Below are 24,663 nucleotides of genomic sequence, written 5' to 3' on the forward strand. Positions count from 1 at the left end.
ATCTTTAAAGATTGGCTTGGGCATTTTACCAGAGGGCTCTGCAAGAGGCTGAATAGCTGAAGGGGGAAAACATGTTCACTAGGAACATTAATTCTTTAAATTTTATTTTCTCTTTCTGCAACTCTGTAGCACAGGTTTTTTAGACTATGCACTTGTGGATCTTATATCAGTTCAGCCACAACTAGGAGTTCAAAAGACACAAAAAGAGAACGAGATCCTCAAAGGTAAGTGCAGTGCGGTCAAACAAACAACGAAAAACAAAACAGAGAGTCCAGAAGATGTAGAAATATCAGCTTGATTTAATATGCAAAATACATAAATAGGTGGACAGTCCAAACTTCTGTCAATCTTTAAAAGGAATTAGACTAGGAGTCTCCCAGGTTGAAGTGCCTTTTTAAGACTTGTTTAAGGCCTTTATTCAGTGCAATCTATGAACGCTATGCTAGGTGACATGGGTATATTTTAATACAAGATTTATAAAGACTGCCTAGGTCTTTCTAGCATACCATTTCCTTTTGATTTTAATCATATCTTCAGTGCCATCTTCAACGCGCAGGTCTGCAGATTGTCTTCTTGGCCAGAGCCTTTGCCATTTCTAATTGCTGAAGCCATGGCTTTTCTTTAAATTCACTAAAAGAAGATAATATCATTACTTTTTTCATTAAATTGCAACATATTTATTTGGAATGGTGTCATTTGTTTTTGATAAAGTACCAATTAAAAATAGCGGACCTAGGGTTTGTGGCTAGTTTGAAGCACTGAATTGATCATGAGATCACAAATTATTGAACTGCAGCAACGTATGGCACACTTAAGCCTATACTTACCCCGGCCACCTCACTTAAACAATGCCACCACCACCTAGCGAATATCGTCATGATGCGTGCAGATGCCATTTTGCTTTAAATATAAACAGTTACAATAGTTTTCCATCAGGAGGATTTGATCCTTATTAAAAAAAAATGTGTACCGGGAGAAAGGTTACTATTGAGACAGACATGGGAAGTAACTGCTTGCCCTGGGATTTGTAGTATGCAGTGTTGCCACGATTTGGGTTTCTGCCAGGTACTAGTGACCTGGCTTGGCCACTTGGGCCAGGTATTCAAAAGCATTAACCAGTATAGTGCTGAATTTTCTTACAGACCTGTCTCAGCACTATCCAGATAGCATTGGGGTGGAGGTTGGGCTTTCTGCTTAACTCTGTGGCTAGTCAGTTAAATCCTGAAGCTATCTGCATAGCTATGTGGATAAATTTAGGCCAGCAAAAAAGCTGTCCTAACTTAAACCATATAGCTATATATATGGCAGCTGAATGCTGCCACTTCTATAGAGTTAGTGGTGCTAAATATACATAAATTTAAATGCCACAGCTGACATTTAAAATGAACACTGCGTTTGAACATTTATCCATAAATAAAACATAAAACTGTACCTGGCAAGCGCCAAGCAATATATCGCATTCTCCCTTGGTGTTCTTCCACTATGCTCTGAGAAAGTCTGCAGGGAAGAGCTGATAAGTAACGTGGCTTTAGGTGCAGAATAATACTGAGGTCGCAGAGCAGAGATGCTTGAAATTGGGGGAAGAGGGATTTGCGGCATCAGCATATTGTTATTCTCAGTCCTGGAAACCATTCTCATCTCTTGTGGCTCAGGATTGGTGTGCTCTATTACTGGTAGCTTGAAATTCTGTATATTTTGGCTTTGCAGAGTTGTTGCTCCATGATCAGATTTTACCCCAGAATGTTTGGCATTTCTTAGGACTGGCAGCTTGTAAGACTTGGTCTCTTTGCTCTTTCTTGTGGCTTTGTAAAGTCCTGTTGAGCTCATTTTAGGCTCTGAGAAACCATCAACAAGAACAGTATCCCCAACCCGAGTTTTGAATGTTGTAGCTCGAGAAAACCATTTTTTGGCAAGAACATGTTTTTGTGCCACGTAGAGCCATCGTTTCATTTTAATGTAGATCTTCATTGGAAGAGAGAGCTTAGGATAAGAAACCATGGACCAAATTTTCATGACCAAATATCGAACACAATCTTTATGTTTGTGTTTGATGCATATTTTCAGTGGCGTTTGCCCCAGTGGGTTTGGACATTCTAAGCACAGGATATTGAAATTAATGAACGTCTTTAGTATCAGGAGCTGACCTGCTTCCGCAGCGGCATGGATTGGGCATTTGGCGATATCTGGGTGATCTGTTTCACAACACCATTCTCGGTAAGGGTGAACACCAACGGCTTCATCTGCTCTTGCTCCCAGCTTCAGGACCCACTTGGCAAGTTCAAGGTGGCCAAAACATGCTGCCATGTAAAGAACCACTTTCTGCTGATACCTGAATCAATCAAATAATGGTACAAACCGTATTCAGCAATGTGATAAATAAGATGATGCTAAAATTGATAGTACATGTCTTCAGATTTTTATTTTTAATGGAATGAATCTGCTAATGCAATTTAAGTCTGATGGGACTGGTGCCCTTTACAAATGTCACCAGGTATATATTTGATAAAAGGACCACAAGAAGAACATAGGGTCCCTTTTACCAAACTGCGGGAAGTGGAGCCCCGCGGTAGTGTCGGCACGTGGATTTGCTGGGCTCCGAGGCCCCTTTTACCACATTTGGGTAAAAGGCAAAAAAAGGAAAGGGCTGTGTGGTAAGTGCACACTTGCCGTGTGGCCATTTCCAGGGGGAGCCCTTACTGCCACCTATTTAGAAGGCGGTAAGTGTTCCCGTGCTAACCGGGCAGCGCGCAGCACCGCCTGATTACCACCGGGTAAGCCCCTGGCACCAAACAAAAAATCTGTTGTGCCGGAAATGGTGCACGGTGGGGGCGGCACTACTGCCAGCTCCCACGGTAGGCTGGTGCTAGTGCCGAAATGGTGTGCGGCAAAGCAGCGGTACAGGTACCACCGCTTTCTAAAAGGGGCCCATAGTAAGGTGATGTTCTTAACGACGGTTTCCCCCTCTAGCTTCTGGACCACCCCTTGCTGCAACCCTGTCAGAATGGCAGAAAACAGGGTTGAAGTAGGTTCCCACTGGTCTACAAGATCTCGCCTGACTAAGGGGCCAATGTAGAAGTCTTTCATTAGAGCTGTGCACTTAAGCTTAGCACATGGTTTCCTAATGCCACAATTGCCTTCCTGCAGACAGAATATGGATTTCCTTCTCCAAGCCAACATTAAACTCAGTCAAGCACTACTTACTAAAATATGCATCCTCTCAATGTATACTTGACCCATGTCCCAGCTACCTCTTAAAATCAGCTCCTGAACAGTTCCTACAATGCTTGCAATCAAATATAACATTTATGCTATCTCGTGGAATTTTTCCTTCAAAAAATGGAAAAATAATCCTAACCCCCATTTCCGAAAACCCACAATCCAGATTGAATGAAGTTTCAAACTACAGGTCTGTATCCCACTGTTCGTTAAAGTTATTAAAGGCCTGGTTACCCAACAACTCATGGACTATCTTAACTCTTTCTCAATATTACATGCCTGCCAATTAGGTTTCAGACCCTCTTAGTGCACGGAAACAGTCCTAACAACACTTAAAGAGCTAAGTAAAGGTAGAAAGATCATCATCTTACAATTTGATACATCCAGCACTTTTGATACTGTGGATCATGACATTCTACTCAATCTGTTAGATTATATTGGTATATCCGACAATGTTCTTCAGTGGTTCAAGGGCTTTCTCACCTCTAGATTCTACCAACTAAAACAATCAGACCTCATCTCAGCTCCCTGGTCTCCCAACTGCGGAGTATTCCAAGGCTCTCCTCTCTCTCCCATCCTGTTTAATATAATGATGGCACCTCTAGGTTATCTACTTGAATTAAATGGTTTCAACTCTTTCATGTATGCCGATATGTCACTTTTGACAAACATAACGAATAAATCTTAACCAATATAAAATCAGGCCTAGACCTATCTACACTGGCTACCTATAAATTTATGCATTACTTTCACATTATGTGCATTCACCCACCAAATAATTTATGGTTCATCCCCATCTTACATGCAGAATCTTATAGAGCTAGCAACACGCAATGCTAAAAAAATCATCCAGAGACTTTCTTGTATTATGCTTCCCTCAATGTAATAAAATAAATTATAAAACTATCCACAATGCTGGATTTTCATACCAAAGTACAACCAGATGGAACTCTTTTCCCAAACAACTCCGCCAAACTGAAGTCTATCTCATATTTCCTAAACTATTGAAAACTCACTTGATAAGATCAACCTCTAACAATTGAAATAACTAACCCTCTAACTAAACTTGCAATAACAACAACTCTGTTCATATTCACATTCTGTCCTATGTATTGCAAACATGTTATATGATCAGGATTTCATGTTATGCTGTTATTAGTAATTTTGTATATTATATATATATATATATATATATATATATATATATATATATATATATATACATACATACATACATACACTTTGTTCTATGTAATCAGAAAGCCTTATCAGTTCTACTTTTGTTATATTGTGAGCCTCATTGAACTTGAATCCTATTTGAGACAATATGTGTGAGGAATAAATAAATAAATAATGCATGCAAGAGCAATGGCAAAAATTTGCTGCCCAATGTAACCAAATAGTATGCAAATGAGCCCAGTGCAAAAAATACATTTATGTTTATTGGAACTTTCTATACTACCGTTACTGGAAAAAAAAAAAAAACAGGCCAAGACAGTGTACAAGCTAAAAACAGAATAAAAAAAGAACTGCATAGTCAAATAGGATAGTAACACTCACACCACGACAGATAGAAGCAGATTATATACAAATTTGCCAAAATAGCTAATCCACAGCAGGAGAACTCCCAATCACTCAGTCAGCTCTTCTCCATAGGCCTGTTTAAAGACAGGTGTTTTAATCTGGATTTATGTTTTCTTAAAGACAGTTCCTCCCGGGTATGAATAGGAAGATGTGGAAATGTGAGTCAGGGTGGGCCTGGAGCCAAGACAAACTGAGCCACACAACGGGTGCCAGTAAAAAAAAAAAAAATACTGTTATCAGGTAGAGGTACTGCTGCATTCACAGGTAGGGGAGAGAAAATAAATACAAAAATGTTCTTTAAATGTAAAAGGTTCTCCAGTGGCCCATGGCGTACATTACTATCTCTAAGCATGGCAGTACACTTGTCTCTGGCCTGGTTCCCCATTTATCAATATATTCTCTAGCAGTTACTGGGATCAAAATCTAAAGTTACAGGGTTCTAAGCTGAGCTTGGCCTACCTGACTGTAGAAGTTGCAGTTCACAGGTGGAGGCAAATGCAGTTGTCTAATGAACTTCTCTTTTAGGAAATTATCCAAAACTTTTTTTAAACCCTGCTAAGCTAACATAATGCTAACACCAAACGAGTTTTTTTCCTTAATGCAGAGCCAATGGACAAAGGAGAGAAACAAGTTGCTGGTTGAATCTGTCCACTCTTTCAGCAGCCATTTTGAAGCAGCAGCAGTGGCAGTGAGTAAATCAGCGGCAGTGGGCAGGAACGAGTGGGGTTCTTTCCTGCCCTGAAAAGGCCACTAGACAACCAGGGCACGTTAAGGTAGGTTCGGGGAGAGCAGCCTGACTCAGGAGGGGAGTGGAGGAGTGGCCTAGTGGTTAGGGTGGTGGACCTTGGTCCTGGGGAACTGAGTTCAATTCCCAGCACAGGCACCTCCTTGTGACTCTGGGCAAGTCACTTAACCCTCCATTGCCTGCTGCATTGAGTCTGCCATGAGTGGGAAAAAGTGTGGGGTACAAATGTAACAAAAATAAAATAAAATGGTAGGTGGATGAATAGAGGGAGGGAGGGAGTCTGTAAAGAAGGTGAATGGAGTGTGGGTGCAGAGAGGGGAGCTGGAAAAAAGATTGGTGAGGGGGACATGTATATGGAGGGTGGGGAAGGGAAAAGGGAGAAATGCAGCACATGGATACAAGGGGATGGAGAGGAGAGAGGGACATGCTGCTCATGGATGCTTGCTTTTTTTGGAAATGTACATCTTTTCTAATTTTATATTTAGCAGAGTACAGGAGAAAATGCATTTCTGTTACTTTTACCAGTATTTTCACTGCTTATAGACTATGGCTTTCTTGGGGGCTCAAGGTGGCAATGCGGAAGGGCGGGGCAGAATGGGGTGGGTTTCGGCTTGCAGCAGGGGTGGCATTTCATTTTTTTGTGTCCTCTTTTGTCTCCTCAAATGTGGTAAACCCTACCCAGGTACAAAATAAATACCTGAACATAATATGTAAACCACTTGGATTGTAACCTCAGAAAGGCAGTATATCAATTCCCATGCCCTACTCAATCAATGCAGTATCCTACCACCCTCTGACAGAAAGTAACCAAGATAGCACTGTAAGTGGAAACCAAACTCTTGCATTGTCCAAGCTTGTTTAAAATTAATGATGCATAGCAATGTAAGCTGAAAAGTGAATATTTGTTATAGATTTTATTTACTGTACCTGAGTACTGGTTTCTCTGCTGATAAATATTTTTGAACATTGCATATGTGTCCAGATATACACCCACTGAGGAATTCTTTCCACCCATCCCATGCATCCAAGCGAAGCATTGTGCCTGCCAAAGAGATGGAACCAGTTGCATTGTAATTCTGGAGATTCAAGTTTAAATGAGCATATTGCACTCTTTAACATTCTGCATTCTTGGGAAGATAGGTGTGAAAAACACCTGCATTCTCACTCACAGGAAACACAAACCATAGCATCAAAGTTATTTAAGAAACAACATGAATGTAGGGGTGAAGGAGCAGAGAAATTAAATTTACCAAGGGCTATAAATAATATGTTCTCTTGCTACTATCAGTAATCAGAATGTGTATGAAAAACACTAGCTGGTGTGGAACAAATTCCAATGAGTGAATACAATGATGATGTTGATCTTACTCTTACCCTTTCTTGACTTAATTTTAAGACTAAAGCCAAGGTTAATATCCTCAGCTAGTTACTCCTGCCAAGGTGCAATACATCTGATTGTTCTGCAGTGATTTATATTGGCAGTACTCTTCAGGTGAATATGCTTTTAATATATGGAATGAACTCCATGAGCAAGGAAGCTTGATACAGCACTGACCATTAGCTGTATATTACTGGTTGACTTAGACTACACCATAGGTATGAGATCTATTTGTATGCAATGAATGCAGATAGATTTTATATATATACTAGTAAAAAAAAGCCTGTTTCTCATTGAAATGAAATGGATGCTAGCAAGGTAATCACATTAATGTTTTTAAGGGAAGTTCCAGCATCCCCCCTCCCTCCCACCCAATTCCATGGTCCCCCCTCTCTCCCTCCCTCCCAGTTCCAGGGTCCCCCCTCCCTCCCTCCCAGTTCCAGGCAGTGGCATACCAAGGGGGGGCAGGGGGGCGTTCCGCCCCAGGTGCACGCCGCTGGGGGGGGTGCCACGCGCCTGTCGGCTCTTCGTTTTCATGCTCCCTCTGCCCCGGAACAGGTTACTTCCTGTTCCGGGGCAGAGGGAGCATGCAAACGAAGAGCCAACAGGCGCGTGGCACCCCCCCCAGCGGCGCGCACCCGGGGGGGTTCTTTTGCCGGGGGGTCATGCTGCACCCGGGGGGGGGGGGGGGGTTATTTCGCCGGGGGGGTCGCGCTGTTCCAGGGGGGCTGCACCCGGGGGGGCGGGGCACATCGGCGATCCGCCCCGGGTGTCAGCGCCCCTAGGAACGCCACTGGTTCCAGGGTCTGTCCTCCCTCCCTCCTCCCTCCCAGTTCCAGGGTCCGTCCTCCCTTCTTCCCAGTTCCAGAGTCGTTGTCCTTCCCTCCCTCTCTTCCAGTTCCAGGCCCCCTCCCTCTGAATTTTAAAAGTCATCTGGATTTACCTTGCGCGGTAAAACGTGTGCAGGCTCGGCACTTACTTCAGTTTTCCCTTCTCTGTCTCTCAGCTCTGGTCCCGCCCTCATTTCCTGTTTCCGCAAGGGCGGGACCAGAGCTGAGAGACAGAGAAGGGAAAACTGAAGTAAGTGACAAGCCTGCACGCTTTGTACCGCGCGAGGTAAGTCAGGATGACTTTTAAAATTCGGAGGAAGGGGGCCTGGAACTGGAAGGGAGGGAGGGACAATGACCCTGGAACTGGGAGGGAGGGGAGACCCTGGAATTGGGAGGGAGGGAGGGGGGACGCTGGAACTAGGAGGTTGGGGGGACGGATGATGACCCTGGAACTCGGAGGGAGGGAACAACCCCCGCAGGAACTGCCTCCGTCCCCACGGGAACCCCGCAGAGCTGCTTCCATCCCCGCGGGAACCCCGCAGGAACTGCCTCCGTCCCCGCAGGAATCCCGCGGGTTCCACGGGATTCCTGCGAACCCCGTTCCCGTGCAACTCTCTAATACAGAGTTCCCTCGAGGGCGGGGAGATTATGAACCCTACGAACACTACACGGCTTCACTGCCATACTGCCACGGAGTCAGCTTCAGAACGCTGGAGGTGCGAATTATTATATTAGATATTCACTGTAGAAATCCTGAAAATCAGGCTGGGTTGTGGATTTCGAGGACTATATTTGAGGGCCCCTGACATAGGCTGTCCCTCTAATTCTATAACTGGATGCCTGTATTTAAGAGCATCTTATGCACATAAATATACAAAATGCTAGCACTTGTGTGCTTAAATATACACTTACCCGTGTAAGTCACAGCAGGGCACCTAGCACTATTCTGTAATGGCGCATGTAAGTGGTATGGGGAGCATTTTTGATATGACGTCTAAGTCCAACAAAATGTCCAGAATTCAAGTGAGGAATATAGCCATTTTCAAAACCAAAAAAAAAGTCTATCTTTTTTTCTTCAAAAATGGCTATTTGCTAGATGTTATTGTGCTCTGTGCGTTTATCTTTTTGGTCCATTAAAAAAAAATCGAAATGCAAAACGCACAAACTCAAGCCAATGGGATGTAGGAGGAGCCAGCATTCTTAGTAGACTAGCCACACAGACATCCCAGGAGAGCAATGGGGCACCCTAAGGGGCACTGCAGAGGACTTCAAATAGATGCTCCCAGGTACACATCTCACCATTGCTCTCCTGTCTGCTGAGCCCCCCAAAACCCACCACTCCCATTTTCAATATGATGCGTAAGTTTTTTTGCTAAGCATTCAAAATCCGAAACATGATCATTTTCAAAACTGCAAAACATCTTTTGTTTTTTTGTTTTTTACAAAAGTATCGTTTGTTACAAGGTTTTGTGTTTTATGTGTCTATCTTTTCAGGCCGTTTTTGAAGAAAAATGTACAAGTTTAAACATGTAGAAAATCAAGCTATTGGGATGTAAGCGGGGCCAGCATTTTTAACAGAATGGTACCCTAAACATCCCAGGAGAGCAATGGGGCTCTGGTGTGGACTTCATATAAATGCTGCCAGGTACATATTTACCGTTGCTTCCTTATCTTGTCTGCTGAGCCCTTCGAAATCCACCACCCCCAACTGTACACCACTACAATAGCCTTATAGGTGAAGGGGGCATCTGTGTGTGGGTACAATGGGTTTTTAGTGTGTTTTGGAAGGCTCACAGTTTCCACCACAAGTGTAACAGGTAGGGGGAGGTATGGGCCTGGGTCCACCTGTCTGCAGTGCACCCATCACTACACTACTCCAGGGACCTGCATGCTGCTCTAATGGACCTGAGTATTGCATCTGAGGCTGGCATAGAGGCTGGTAAGTAATGTTTTTAATCACATTTTTGGGGGGTGGGAGGGGGGTCAGTGACCATTGGGGGAGTAAGGGGATGTCATCCCTGATTCCTTCCAGTGGTCATCCGGTCATTTGGGGCACTTTTTTGTGGCTCATTCATTAATAAAACAGGTCTAGACTAAAACATCCAACTTATAGCCCTGGATATTTTTGTTTTGTTCTATTATGTACGTAAATCGTGTTCACACAGTCTTTTTCCTCTTTTAGTTATTTAATCTTTTAGACTTCAGATTTCACCGGTGTGTCTATTACATATCATAAACTACACCTCACCGCTATGTTTAAAAATAAACTGCGGGAATCCTCATTAGTCTTAAATGTTCTTAATTTTTTTACTTCTTTTTTACATGTTTTATAACCCTTAAACGTAGCACTTATCTTGTTTTCCGGTTTTTTCTACTGGTTACTAAGGCGCTCTACAGTGCGCTTCTGTTTCGTCAATCCTTCATCTGGAGCGATAACTTTAGTGTGCCAGTTCTTATGCCCTATGATAAAACATTTTATAATTGTTACTTCTTCTGCTGTGTTAACATTATTGTCTTATCTTTATAAATGCTCAAGTACTCACAGTTCACAGAAAGGAACCACGAATTTAAGGAATATCAATGTCTGGTAATAGATCACGTCCCAGCAGATATACGAGGAGGCGATCGTAACAGAAAATTGATGCAGAAAGAACAACGTTGGATTTATAGACTCGAATCTTTAACACCAATCGGGTTAAATAATAAAATTGAATGGAAAGTCTTTTTATAAACAAGATCGGACTTCTATAAACAAGATCGGATATTGATATAGCTTCCCGAACATTCGGAAAGGCTACAGGAAGCAGAGGCCAGCTAGGCGTCTGACGCTATATAAGCATGTGATCAGCGCCATTGTGAGCAATATATATATATAAAAAAAGACCGAAAAACTAAGTAGCTTGAAGACCTAACTGTGAGTACTTGAGCATTTATAAAGATAAGACAATAATGTTAACACAGCAGAAGAAGTAACAATTATAAAATGTTTTATCATAGGGCATAAGAACTGGCACACTAAAGTTATCGCTCCAGATGAAGGATTGACGAAACAGAAGCGCACTGTAGAGCGCCTTAGTAACCAGTAGAAAAAACCGGAAAACAAGATAAGTGCTACGTTTAAGGGTTATAAAACATGTAAAAAAGAAGTAAAAAAATTAAGAACATTTAAGACTAATGAGGATTCCCGCAGTTTATTTTTAAACATAGCGGTGAGGTGTAGTTTATGATATGTAATAGACACACCGGTGAAATCTGAAGTCTAAAAGATTAAATAACTAAAAGAGGAAAAAGACTGTGTGAACACGATTTACGTGCAGAGAATACATTTATTATTATTAATTATAGAGAGCACGAAAGCAATAGTATTATTGATTTGTTCTATTATGGCAGAAAAACATCCAAGTGTTAGGAACACCTAGATTCTGCCCTTACCATACTCCTGACACGCCCCCCCCCCCCCCCCCCCCCCCCTTGTGATCTGAATGCACTTCTGATGGTCTTTCATAGAAAAACGTCTAAAAACTGGTTTTAAAAATTTCAATTTGGATGTTTTGGAAGAAAAAACGTCCAAATGCAGATTTATGCCACTTTTTGAATGTTTCTCTCTTTTGAAAATGAGCCCCATAGTGTGTAAAAAGGGCCCACTTACATGTGTGTAACTCACATTGTAGTTGATATATATCTAAAAAAAAACAAAAATTGTAAGAATTGGACAGAACAAATATGGACCAATGAGAATAAATGGTGTGGCAGCCTATGTATGTTTGTTTATATACATGAAAAATTGGAAAGAGAGCCCACCTTCTGATAGTCCTAAAAAAAGGTTTTTTTGTAGTGGTATCCTTTACATATAGGTACTAGTAAAAAAAGGCCTGTTTCTGTATGAAATGAAACGGGCGCTAGCAAGGTTCCCCCCTCTCCCGGTCTCTCCCTGTGTCCTCTCCGAGTTGCATGCGGCCCTCCCTCCCCTCTGTTTGTAGACAGGAGTGGACGTAAGGCTATGTAGTGCAGTGTAAGCAAGGAAGGCAATTTGGTTAATCTCTGTTTCCCCTGCCCCGTGCAGCCGTCATCGCCATACACTCAAAAGAAAGCAAACCTGTGAGGTGCTGCATCCACGTTGAGGTGTTGAGGGGACGGCATGAGTGTAAGTCCCTCCCTCGCACCGTCTGACTTTGAGTGTCTCTGGCTGGCTGCCTGCCTGCCTCCCCCCCCCCCCCCCCCCCCGAAGCAGTTTTGTCCCATTTTTGTATGCTCGTTTTCGGCGCCATTTTGGTTTTGTCGGCGCACTGGCAGCTGATTGTGAGGCAGGGGGAGAAGTAGGGAAACACGCTCCACGTGTTTCGCTACTCCTCCCTTTCCGTTGCATTCCTTTCATTCACCGAAATTGTTTCGCCCTCAACGTCATCACGTTCGACGCGAGGGCGTGACAGAGAGACATGGTCAGTGGAGAGGCTTCACCACCACAAACTAACGAACCCTTCACGGAAGTGGGTAGAGCTTGGGGCTTCATTAGAACGTTGGGGTTGCGAATTATGTCCGGATGGGGCATGGCTGAGGGCGGGTGTATGAGTGAGAGTGAGAGAGAGTGGTGCTGACAGGCTACAACAGTACAGGGCTTCAATGTTTCCCTGCCACACAGTGAGCTTCAGAATTGGAGGTGAGAATTATTTATATAGATGAGTTTTGATTTTGAGACTCCTTTGAGGTAAAATTGACCATGTTTGATGTTTCAAATTCCACCTGCCATAACACTACCTGAAGCAACTTTGCACTGCAATTAGTCAATCTGAGGATGCAAGGAACTAAGGTTTCACCATGGCTCCAGTGGCAATGAAGCCAATTAACCATAAAGTGCACACATCAAAAAATGCCAACTACTTGATGAGGTCTCTGCCAGTGATCATGTGACAGACTGGAAAGACTGAGTTTTTGCATATATAAAGTGATAGTAAGCCAGGGTCTGAGACATTGTTTTCATTCATTCTATAAACACTAGTACATTATCACTCATTCTGGATCCATAACCACAACGAGGCAGTGTACACATATAATGATACATCCAGGAGTGGCAGACAGATTAATCCACTGGCTGCACGCCCTCTATTTCTTATCTTATCAGTCAGTTTCACTGCATGAAAGATAAGGGCAGTTCAGATGTCCCAATAGGTGAAAAGAACATAAATTGTTTCCAGTCTTTAAAAATAAAACAAAATAACAGATGCTTATAAAATCCCACTCTATTTGGAATATAAAAATTGTTGGTCTTTTCAGTAAACCAGTAGATCCTGCTTGAGATCTCTTAAGCAATAAACTGGGGTCGATGGAAATATTAGACTTGTGTCACTTGTCTTGTGGTAAAGTAGAAACATACAAACGTGGAAAATGAAGACAGATAAAAACCATACCGCTTATCCAGCCTGCCCATTGATACCATCTACTATCCCCTCCTCTTCCTTAGAGATCCTATATACCAGTGGCGTAGCCAGACAGCCAGTTTTGGGTGGGCCTGAGCCCAAAGTGGGTGGGCACAAAATTTTCTCTGCTCCGCCCTCCCTCCACCACTATACCCACCATTTCTCCCTCCTCTCCACCCCTATGCCTACCATTTCTCCCCCTCCCCACCTATCCCCTCTGTATGCAGCATGTGTCCCTCCCCTCCACCTTGTACACAGCCAAGACTTCTCCCTTCCTCACCCCTTTGCTGCATCTCTCCCTTTTTCCCCGTGCATCTCCCTCACCCACCAACCAAGCCTCATCTTTCCATCTTCCCTCCCCCCCAGTGCAGCATCTTTCTTTCCATCTTCCCTTCCCCCTGTGCAGCTGCTGTGTCCCCCCTCTTCCCTCCCCCATGCGACATCTTTCCCCCATCATCCCTCCCCCCCCCCCCCCCCGTGCAGCTGCAGCATCTCACCCTCCTTGCAGGCCCACCCAGCAGCAGTGTTCCTGACGGCGATTCTACTCGCAGACTCCGCTCGCAGTCGCAGCGATTCCCACACGCTGCCTGCCGGCTGCCGCTCAAGAATCTCCTTGCGCTACTAAGCGCTAACCCGGAAGTCGAGACTTCCGGGTTAGCGCTTAGTAGCGCAAGGAGATTGAGCGGCAGCTGGCACTGGCACGTGTGGGAATCGCTGCGACTGCGAGCAGAGCCTGCGACTGGAATCGCCGTCAGGAACTTTGCTGCTGGGCGGGCCTGACCCGAAATTGGGTGGGCCCAGGCCCACCCGGGCCCGCCCGTGGCTATGCCCCTGCTATATACTTGTCCCAAGATTGTTTGAATTCAGATACAGTCTTTGTCTCCACCACCTCTCAAGGAGGCTGTTCCAAAAATTCACCAACCTCTCCATGAAGAAGTATTTCCTCAGGTTGCTTCTGACTCTGTCCCCTTTCATCTTCATCCTATTCCCTTTCATTCCAGAGCTTTCTTTCAGTTGAAAGAGACTCGCCTCCTGTGCATTTATGCCACGAAGGTATTTAAATGTCTCTATCATATCGCCCCCTCCTGCTTTTCTTCCAAAGTTATACATATTGAGATCTTTAAGTCTATCCTCATACACACTTTATGATGAAGACCACTGACCATTTTAGTAGAGCCGCCCTCTGGTCCAACTTCATCCTGTTTATATCTTTTTGAAGGTGTATTCTCCAGAATTGTACACAATATTTTAAATGAGGTCTCACTACAGACTTTTACTGACTTATATCACCTCCATTCCTCTCCCTATGCAATCTTTCTGGCATTTGTTGTTGCCTTTTCTACCAGTTTGGCCTCTTACATACAATCACCCCCAAGTCCTGCTCCTCTTTCATGTACATAAGATCTTCACCCCCTAAACTGTACCATTCCTTTTGGTTTTTGAAGGTGAAATGCATGACCCTGAATTTTTTTAGTATTAAATTTAAACTGCCAAATTCTTTATCATTCCTCTAGCTTCACTAACCAGCTTATAATTGAAAAAGAAAAACGCCTATATTGCGACCCAAATCGGGAGATAGACGTTTATCTCACAAAAACGAATAAAGCGGTATAATCGAAAGCCGAATTTGGACGTTTTCAACTGCACTCCGTCGCGGATGCGGACAAAGTTGATGGGGGCGTGTCAAAGGCGTGGTGAAGGCGGAACTGGGGCGTGGTTATCGGCCGATCAGAGATAGGCGCCTTTCGCCGATAATGGAAAAAAAATATGCGTTTTTAGCGAGAATTTAGGGCACTTTTCCTGGACCCTGTTTTTCCACGAATAGGGCCCCAAAAAGTGCCCTAAATGACAAGATGACCACTGGAGGGAGTCAGGGATGACCTCCCCTGACTCCCCCAGTGGTCACAAACCCCCTCCCACCACAAACATATGCCGTTTCACAACTTGTTATGTTCACCCTCAAATGTCATACCCACCTCCCTGGCAGCAGTATGCAGGTCACTGGAGCAGTTATTAGGGGGTGCAGTGGACGTCAGGCAGGTAGACCCAGGCCCATCCCCCCCCCCTGTTACACTTGTGCTGGTAAATGGGAGCCCTCCACACCGCCCCCCAAACCCACTGTACCCACATGTAGGTGCCCCCCTTCACCCCTTAGGGCTATAGTAATGGTGTAGACTTGTGGGCGGTGGGTTTTGAGGGGGATTTGGGGGGCTCAACACCCAAGGGAAGGGTGCTATGCACCTGGGAGCTCTTTTACCTTTTTTCTTTTTTGTAAAAGTGCCCCCTAGGGTGCCAAGTTGGTGTCCTGACATGTGAGGGGGACCAGTGCACTACGACTCCTGGCCCCTCCCACGAACAAATGCCTTGGATTTATTCGTTTTTGAGCTGGGCGCTTTCATTTTCCATTATCGCTGAAAAACAAAAACGCCCAGCTCACAAATTGTCGAATAAAACATGGACGTCTATTTTTTCCGAAACTACGGTTCGGTCCGCCCCTTCACGGACCCGTTCTCGGAGATAAACGCCCATGGAGATAGACGTTGTTGTTCGATTATGCCCCTCCACGTCCTTCCTCATGTTATCCAAACAATTACTACTACCATTTGCCATCTTTCACTCAACCAGTTCATAACCCAGTTAGTCACTTTAGGGCCCATACTAAGGGCACTCACTTTAGTTATATAACAAGTTATCTATGCAAAACTGTGTCAAAGGCTTTGCTTTGGTCCTATGGATTATTTTACCCTCAAAGCTTCCAGGGGCTTATGTGAGAAATTCAAAAAGGTGTCTGTTTAGATGCCTATATGTTTTTATAAAATAGGCACCAAGCAGGGGCATAGCTACCATTGAGTGAACCTGGCAAAATGCCCAGGGCCATCTGAAATTTCACCCTCTTCCCCTCCCACACCCAGGTCCAGTTTGTCTCCTCCCTCCCTGCCACTGCCCAGGTCTGGCATCTGTCTACTGGCCCCCTCCCCGGTCCTCCAAATGCAGTGGGTTGTGGCAGAGGCAGTGCTGAAAGCTGCCCTCTGTCTAGTGGGGCCTTTCCTCTGCCACATCCCACCCACAGGAAATTGCATCAGAGAGGCGGGATGTGGCAGAGGAAAGGCTCAGTTGGACAGAGAATAGGTTTCAGTGCTGCCTTTGCCATGTGGAGAGATGCCAGACCTGGGGGGAAGAGCAGAGGGAATAGACAGAGAACAAGAGAGGCCTGGAGCAAAGGAGAAAGGGAAGAGAGATGCTGGACCTGGAGATGGGGGAGAGACCTGGAGCATAAGGGAAGGGGGAAGAGGGGGTAGATGCTGGATGTGGGGGTCAGAGATGCTGGCCCAATAGAGAGAGAAGGGAGGGAGAGATGCCAGACTACAGAAGATGGGTCAGGGGAGCACAGGAGGAAGGGAAGAGAGAAGCCGGTCATGAGGAGGGGCAGGGACATAAGAAATGCTGGCTCTAGAGGGGACAGAGACATAGAGCAGAGACACTGGTAACGATGAATAGAGGCACATAAGAAAGATGGATGGTGGACATATAGAAGGAATGTCAAAAGGACAGGAGATCCTGGAGAGAGTTAAGAAAAAACAAACAAACAAGAGCAGATGAAAGAAACTCTCAGACAACAAATGTAGAAAAAAGGTATTTTTTTCTGAATTTATTAATTGTAAAATGCCAGCTTTGGGAATATGTATCCTCCCTCCCCTCCAGGTTCCCAGTATCTCAGGAGCGATGGCATTAATGGGGGGGGGGGGGGCACCTCAATTTTTCCACCGGGGCCCCTTTAGTCCTAGCTATGTTGCTGGCACCAAGAGTTAGATCCAGCAGTTGATAAATGCTGTTGCACACATTTAAACCTGATCTGAACTTGGTGTACACATGTGCATGTACTCATCACGTATTTTATAAAATAAATGTGTATATCACAAATTCACCCCTGCTCTTCCTAACACTCGGACGTTTTTCTGCCATAATGGAACAAAACATCCAGAGCTATAAGTTGGATGTTTTAGTCTAGACCTGTTTTATTAATGAATGAGCCACAAGAAAATGTCCCAGATGACCACTGGAGGGAATCAGGGAATGAGCTCCCCTTGCACCCCAATGGTCACTGACCCCCCTCCCATGCCCCAAAAATGTGATTAAAAACATTACTTACCAGCATCTATGCCAGCCTCAAGCAAACTGTGCCTTGGGGAATACTTATATGTGGCATGCATATTCCACTGTGCAATTTAATAAAAAAAGGCCTTTTCTGCATGTAAAACTCCCTTTAATAGTGTAATGTCAGTGAAAATGCTTCTGATTATAAAGGACAGGAATTACTCTGTAATTTATACCTAGCTCAATTTTGTAGTCATTCAGTGTGTTGCAGTTGTACATCTCTTTTCCTTGTGATGTCCTGAGACAATATACACCAATGGGAAACCCACACTTCAGAGTTATCAGAGTTTTCAGTTTTGATATTGTTGTAGCAAGAAGATATATATTCCCTGAAATAGGAATAGTTTCTCTGGTGACAGCATTATAAACAAAGAGAGCTGGCTTATCTTCCTCCTAAAAGATAAATATAAATATATTTGTTAGAGTAGCGGGTTTCGTTTTTTTCATGTTATTATTTATTAACATTTCTCAATTAATATTCATAGGAATTCACAGGTCTATATCTTCAAAAATATTCAGAGGAAAACGAAGTTATAGATCAACTTCATCTCCAGCAAGAGATAAAGCAAACAAAATACACACAGAGCCAGTCAATTTGTACCTCCACTATGGGGAGAAAACAGAGAAACCAAAAATACATTTAGCAGAAAATATAGTACTTGAAAAATACGTGCCCCTATATTTTAAAGAATCCTCTAGATTATCACCCAGAAGAAAACTATCCCGTTCAAATATAAATCTGCTCCAAAACTGCTTCCTCTGATGTCAATCCCTGTTCCAGGGCAGAGGACCGGCAGTGCTGACAGTGCACACCTAAGCATTGTGGCCCCACATGTGTTTCTTCTCATTTTGCCACTGGTGCTGCATGTTGGAAGCAGCAGCAGGAGGGAACAGATTGAAGCTCAAGGTATAGGGGGAGCATAGGTGCTGAGAGGGGGGGCAAAATTCCCCAAGCCTCGGGGGGGGGGGGGGGGCCGGCGCAGGGGGTCTCTCCTGCTCCTGATGGGACCTGGGTGATCGTGTCCCAACAGGAGCAGGAGAGAGAAAACTCCAGTGCCTGGCCCCCATTGCATTCCCTGCCTAGCAGCTGTGAGCCCTTAGGCCGTGCATGCTCAGTTTTGAGACTGAGCATGTGCGACCTGAGGAAAGCAGCTGCAGGGGTAGGCAATGCTGGGCAGAGGAAGGACAAAACACACAGTGGATCCAAAAAAGTCCTCTCACAATGAGTGTCTTCCTGAACAAGGTCTTTATTGACAGTAGCAGAATTGACCCTTTTGACACGTGACGTGTTTCGGCCGTGAGGCCTGCGTCAGGGGTCTATAAAATAATATAATATACAAAAACATGCATAAAAATACAAATATAATTAAAAACATAAATGAAAACATAAAAAAATGAACATACATATAAAATTTCTTATACAGATTTAAACCATTCAAACATCAGAATAAAAGATGCCAAGTGTATAGGATAAAAATGTATAATAAAAATATGAATATATAACTTTAAATCAATAAAGAATTTAAATTATATAAAGGTATAAAATTATACCACATGGAGATAATGAGGACAAGGCTTAAAATAAAATACACAACGAAATATAGTATAAATGTAGAGAACATACCTAGTATTATCTGTAGAAAAAAGTACCTTGTAGATCAGATGAAAAAAATAGCACTAAAGCTGCTAACAACGATATCTATAATAAATATGTAAAACGAAGAAATAAATCAATACATACTATCCATACATTCATATATAACAGAATGAAATTTAAACTAAAAGAAAAGTGGAACACAGAAATATGGACAGGGATCCCAAAAAAAAATTTGTATATGGTAATGGAGAATAATGAAGAAGACCACATGGGTATGAGAATAAAAATGAAAACAAAAATGGAAAAAACTATGAAAAAAGAAGAAACGGCTGCCAAATGAATCAGCCAATGTCAAAAGGATATATAGATATCTCAAGAAACGAATCATGAATAAAAAACCGGAAAATGATAAAACACAGGAGAAACTCAGGAAAAATGCCTGATATTGCTGTGAAAAATAGCACTTTGAGTAATAATAAAATATAAGGAGGACAAACATGATCAAAATGAAAATGTAGAAGCTAAAATAAAAATGGAAAAGTCTATAGCATATATTGAAAAGGAACACATTAAACTACGGAGAAAAACAAACCATAACATAGGAGAAAACGCCTATGTGGCAGATGCATATACCCTTGCAAAAGTACAGTCGGAAGATGAACCACCTAACATGCTGGCAGGGGAGCTAGTGCATATGAGGTCAATTCTGCTACTGTCAATAAAGACCTTGTTCAGGAAGACACTCATTGTGAGAGGACTTTTTTGGATCCACTGTGTGTTTTGACTTTCGTTGGTTTTCCTGTGGAGAGCTCACCTTCTGTGGGTGTTTGCTTCGGGCAGAGGAAGGAGCCACATTGCCTGCGGGTACTTCAGGCGAGTGGGAGGGAGGGGTGGCGGCAGCGGTGATGATGATTTTTTTTTGGGGGGGGGGGTGGCAGTGATGACGATTTTGCCCCAGGCCCGGCGGCAGCCTGACTCAGTCTCTCAGCAGCCTTGGGGGGGGGGGGGGGGAACACCCTGGATGGAAAGGTAAAGATAGAGGGGAGATGCTGGATGGAAGGACAGGGTAGAAAGAGGGGGACACTCTAAAATGAAAGGATGAAAGAAAAAAGGGACACTGGATGGAAAAGGAGTAGAAGGGAGATGGATGGAGAGGAGAGAGGAGGGACATGCTAAATGGAAGGATAAGGAGAGAAAAAGGGGACACCGGATGGAAGAATGGGGAGAGAAAAAGGGGGCACTGGATGGAAAAGGGGTAGAGAGGAGACAGTAGATGGGAGGATGAGGAAATTGATAGGGGAGACACTGGCAGGATAGGGGAGAGAGAGGGGACACGCTAAGTGGCAGGATGGGGAGAAGAGAGGAGGGACACGCTAAATGGAACAATAAGGAGAGAGAAAGGGGACACTGGATGGAAAAGGGTAGACACTGGATAGAAGGATGGGGAAGAGAGGGGACAAACTGAAAGGAAGGATGGAGAGAGAGGGGAGACACTAGATGGAAGGATGGGGAGAGAAAATGACACTAAATGGAAGGACAAGGAGAGAAAAAGTGGACACACTAGATGAAAAAGGGATAGAGAGACGATGCTGGATAGAAGGATGAGGAGAGAAAGAGGGGACACAATGGAAAGGGGGTAGAGGGGGACATGCTAAATTGAAAGATAAGAGAAAAATGGGACATGCTAGATAGAAAAGGGGTAGAGAGAAAATGCTGGATGGAAGGGTGTGAGGAGAAAGAGAGGAGATGCTGGATGCAAGTGAGAGAAAGGGGCGACACACTGGATGAAAGTTGGGGGAGAGAGAAATGGGGGCACTGCATGGGAGAGAGAGAGAGGGGGAACACAGTGGATGGAAGTGGGAAGGGGGAGAGGATAGAGTTAGTGAAAGACGGGGGAAATAAGAGGAAGGGGAAGGAATTATCAAATTTGAGCTAATATCTGGAGTGAAGTCGCAAAGGAAATCTAATGTAGCATTTAATTTTTGAAAAGGCGACTGATAAAATGAGGAAACTGTTAAAAAGAAACTAAAAGGATTGGCTGCAAAGGTTAGGAATTTAAATCAGGCATGGACGTTATTTCAAAATACCATCTTGGAAGCCCAGACCAGATGTATTCCATGTATTTATAAAGTGGAAAGAAGAGCAAACAACAGTCAGCTTGGTTAAAAGGTGAAGCTAAAGAGGCTATTAGAGCCAAAAGAACATCCTTAAAAGAATGGAAAAAGGACCCGAATGAAGAAAATAAGAAGCAACATACGCACTGGCAAATTAGATGCAAAGCACTGATAAAGAAGGCTAAAAAATAATATGAAGAGAATCTTGCTGCAGAAACAAAAACTCACAGTAACAACTTTTTCAGGTACATCAGAAGCAGAAAGCCTGGGAGGGACTCCATGGGTTAGGTCATGAAGAAGCAAAAGGAGCACTCAGGGAGGACAAGGCCAGAGCGGAGAGACTGAATTAATTCTTTGCTTCAGTCTTTACGAAAGACGATATAAGAGATCTACCAGTACCAGAAATGGTTTTCAAGGGTGAAGATGTGGAGGAACTGAAAGAAATCTCGGTGAACCTGGAAACCATACTGAGACAAATCAACAAATTAAAGCGTAGCAAATCACCTGGACTGTACAGCATGAAATTGCTGATCTGCTGTTAGTGATCTGTAACCTGTTGTTAAAATCATATGAAGATTGGAGGGTGGCCAATGTAATGCAGATTTTTTAAAAGGGGTCCAGGGGCGATCCGGGAAGTTACAGACTGGTAAGCCTAACGTCAGTGCCGGGCAAAATAGTGGAAACTATTATAAAGAATAAAATTTCGGAACACATAGATAAACATGGTTTAATGGGACAGAGTCAGCATGAATTCAGCCAAGGGAAGTCTTGTCTCAGCAATTTGCTTTAGTTCTTTGAAGACTTGAATAAACGTGCCAATAAATGTAAGCAGATGTAGTATATCTAGATTTTCAGAAACCTTTTGACAAAGTTCCACATGAGAGACTCCTGATAAAATTAATGAGTCATACAATAGGAGGCAATGTTCTGTTGTGGATTCACAATTGGTTTTTGGACAAAAAAAAAACAGAAGATAGGGTTAAATGGCCATTTTTCTCAAAGGAGGAGGGTGAGTAGTGGAGTGCCGCATGGATCTGTACTGGGACTGGTGCTATTTAACATATTTATAAATGATCTGGAAATTGGAACAAGTGAAGTGATTAACCCCCTTGTTTACTAAACTGCTCTAGTGGCTGCTACGCGGCTATGCCGACACAGCCCATTCAGTTTGAATGGGCTCTGTCGGCATTAGTGCATGGCAGCCACAAGCGCGGCTTAGTAAATAGGGGATTAATTTTTTTATTACTACTATTTCAAAGACAGGTATTGAATAATGAGGGAAGAACTTCCTTCATGCATAAGTTCTGTCCAGTCGGTCTAAATGTGCCAACATTATCCAATTCTGTTGTATATATTTATTTCTTCTTCAAGTCTGTACGGCTGTAAAAAGGCATTAAAAAAAAAAAAAAAATCTTTGTCTCCTAGCTGTGTCTTTGAATATAGGTAAGTGTGATTTTATTATGAAGGCAAACAATACACCACCAAAATACAGTAGCCAGCAGCACACTGTTAGCCGCCAAATTCATACAAAGTTGATTATGTTCAGTGGAAAATAAATCTGTTGGCTGCCAGCTATGTGAATATTCCATCACTGTTTCATTATTGCTACTATGTATTACATATTATGCTCATTTGCTTTAAACTTTAATTCATTTATCCAGACCTTATATGCACATGGTATTGGTTGTTAAACCCAAAGGTGAAACCTAACTAAGGGTGGTTAAACAATTTGGAATAAACTGTGTTGTACTGTAGAAGTTGTTATTGGTTAAACAATTTGGAATAAACTATGTTGTACTGTAGAAGTGGTTTACTTTTGCAATGTGTGTATGGATGCCTGTTCTGGTGTGTGCATGTGATAATGTTCGAATAACTGTCTATACTTATAGGTATGATTTCTGAACATGCGGCATCATTAAAGGACAGACTTTTAAATGCCCAGCTGGGTGTATATGGTAATCTCATCTTTGTTAAATGTTTCAGACATATCCATCGACTTGTTCCCATAATGTTACTGAATTCTATTATTGTCTTACTCTGTTTTGAAATATAAGCCACATTGAACCCGAGTTCAATGAGGGCTCATGGTACTGGATCCCAATCCCAGTTCTAACTTAACAGGAAGACCAAAAGAACAGAGCGAACCTGTCAGGGCCCCCCCTCCTCCCCATCACTCCTCTAATGTACAAGCTGGACATTAAGGTTATTTGCTTATTGTAACGTTACATTTAGCTGAATGTCTGGTTTTGAAAAGTTGCAAATACTGTATTTATGGTATTACCAGCAATGAAGGTCAATCCATCTTTGTCGTACCTTAATGATGCATTTAATGGTTGAGCAAAGCGTGATTCCTACATCAACAAGGATCCAGTCATCTTTCAGCACTGCTCCTGCGTGTAGCAGCTCCAGATATCTCCGCCCCTGTTTATCATTTGACAGCTGAATATGAAAATAGTCCTAAAAGTGAAAAATGTATGAGAAGCTTAAATATGTGGAAAAACAGGGCCAGACTAAAACTCAGGCAAAGTAGGAATGCACCTAGGTCCCAAATATTAGGGAGGCCTGTCATTGTTAGTTCAGTGGTTCCCCTGTGGTATATTTTAAAGTATGCTGGCAGGTTTTCACCCAGGAAGTAAGCTACTGCACAGAAACAGAAAATCAGGGGCAGACCAATGCTTCCATGACCTGAGAAAGTCAGTCTATCCTTTCTTTCCCCTGTGCAGGGCCAGATTTACTGTATGTACATACTAGAAAAGCTTCAGCTTGGGGCTTCATTATTATTACTGTATATATTTATTTCATAGTAATTTATTTCAAATAAATGGGAAAACATGCAGAACATGGCTCATAGAATTATTTCCAACTCTATATGGGAGTGTGTCTTTGTTTGTATCTGCCATTGTCTGTGTGTGTCTGTTTAACTTTTGCCTCTGTTCTGAATGCGTGGCAGTGGCATAGCCAAACGTGGGCCTGGGTGGGCCAGGGCCCACCCAGTTAGGGCTCAGGCCCATCCAACAGTAGCACATGGTAATGAAGATGCTGCTTTCCACAATACTGGCACCTTCGCATGCTCAGTTTTCAGCGCATGCCTTCTGCAGACTACTGGAGAGAAGCATTTTCCCACCAGCTGAGATATTTTTTTGATGTGGGGGTGGGGGAGAGAAATTTGGTGCCCACCCACTTCTTGCCTAGGCCCACCCAAAATCTGCTGTCTGGCTACGCCCCTGGTGCGTGGTGTGTTTTAAATGCTTGCATGAGTATGTTTGTCCGTGTACCTAGTTTCTGGGTTTTTTTTCTGTGATTGGGAGATATGGGGGGAAGAGTTTGAAAGGTGCAATTTCTTAATTGCCACATTGTAAATTAGTGTATGTACGATGCACCTGCTGGAGCCTCTTTTTCCACAAAAATGGATTCTGGCATTGGTAAGGTGGTGGTGGGGCTCCCAATGATCCAGGTATCCAGTTCCAGTATACCTTTTTTGGCTAGACCTGGTTTTAAACTTCCCTTGTGGTTCTAGCTTTGAATTTGATACCTTATGCAGAAATGATAGCATGTGCCTTTTCTGTAACAGGACTATTGCCCTGGAATGGACTTCCAAGACATGTTAGATTTTGTTCTTCAGTTCAACAA

At 43.3% G+C, this 24,663-nt stretch overlaps 1 protein-coding gene across 2 annotated transcripts in view; it reads right to left on the reverse strand.

The window, feature by feature from the left end:
* Positions 1-281: 281 nt before the first annotated feature.
* Positions 282-24,663, reverse strand: part of ANKUB1 (ankyrin repeat and ubiquitin domain containing 1) — a 28,135-nt gene continuing 3,753 nt past the window's right edge. The window contains exons 2-6 of one of the 2 annotated variants that reach the window (XM_030216092.1): positions 23,347-23,490; positions 17,499-17,715; positions 6,473-6,587; positions 1,433-2,329; positions 282-630 (exon numbers count right to left, since the gene is read on the reverse strand). In XM_030216092.1, the coding sequence (XP_030071952.1) occupies positions 546-630; positions 1,433-2,329; positions 6,473-6,587; positions 17,499-17,715; positions 23,347-23,490 (1,458 nt within the window). In that variant the 3' untranslated portion in view covers positions 282-545. The remainder of the gene's footprint in view (positions 631-1,432; positions 2,330-6,472; positions 6,588-17,498; positions 17,716-23,346; positions 23,491-24,663) is intronic. The other variant, XM_030216093.1, reaches the window with a different exon arrangement.

Source organism: Microcaecilia unicolor, chromosome 10 (assembly GCF_901765095.1).
Source record: "Microcaecilia unicolor chromosome 10, aMicUni1.1, whole genome shotgun sequence".
Lineage (NCBI taxonomy): Eukaryota > Metazoa > Chordata > Amphibia > Gymnophiona > Siphonopidae > Microcaecilia > Microcaecilia unicolor.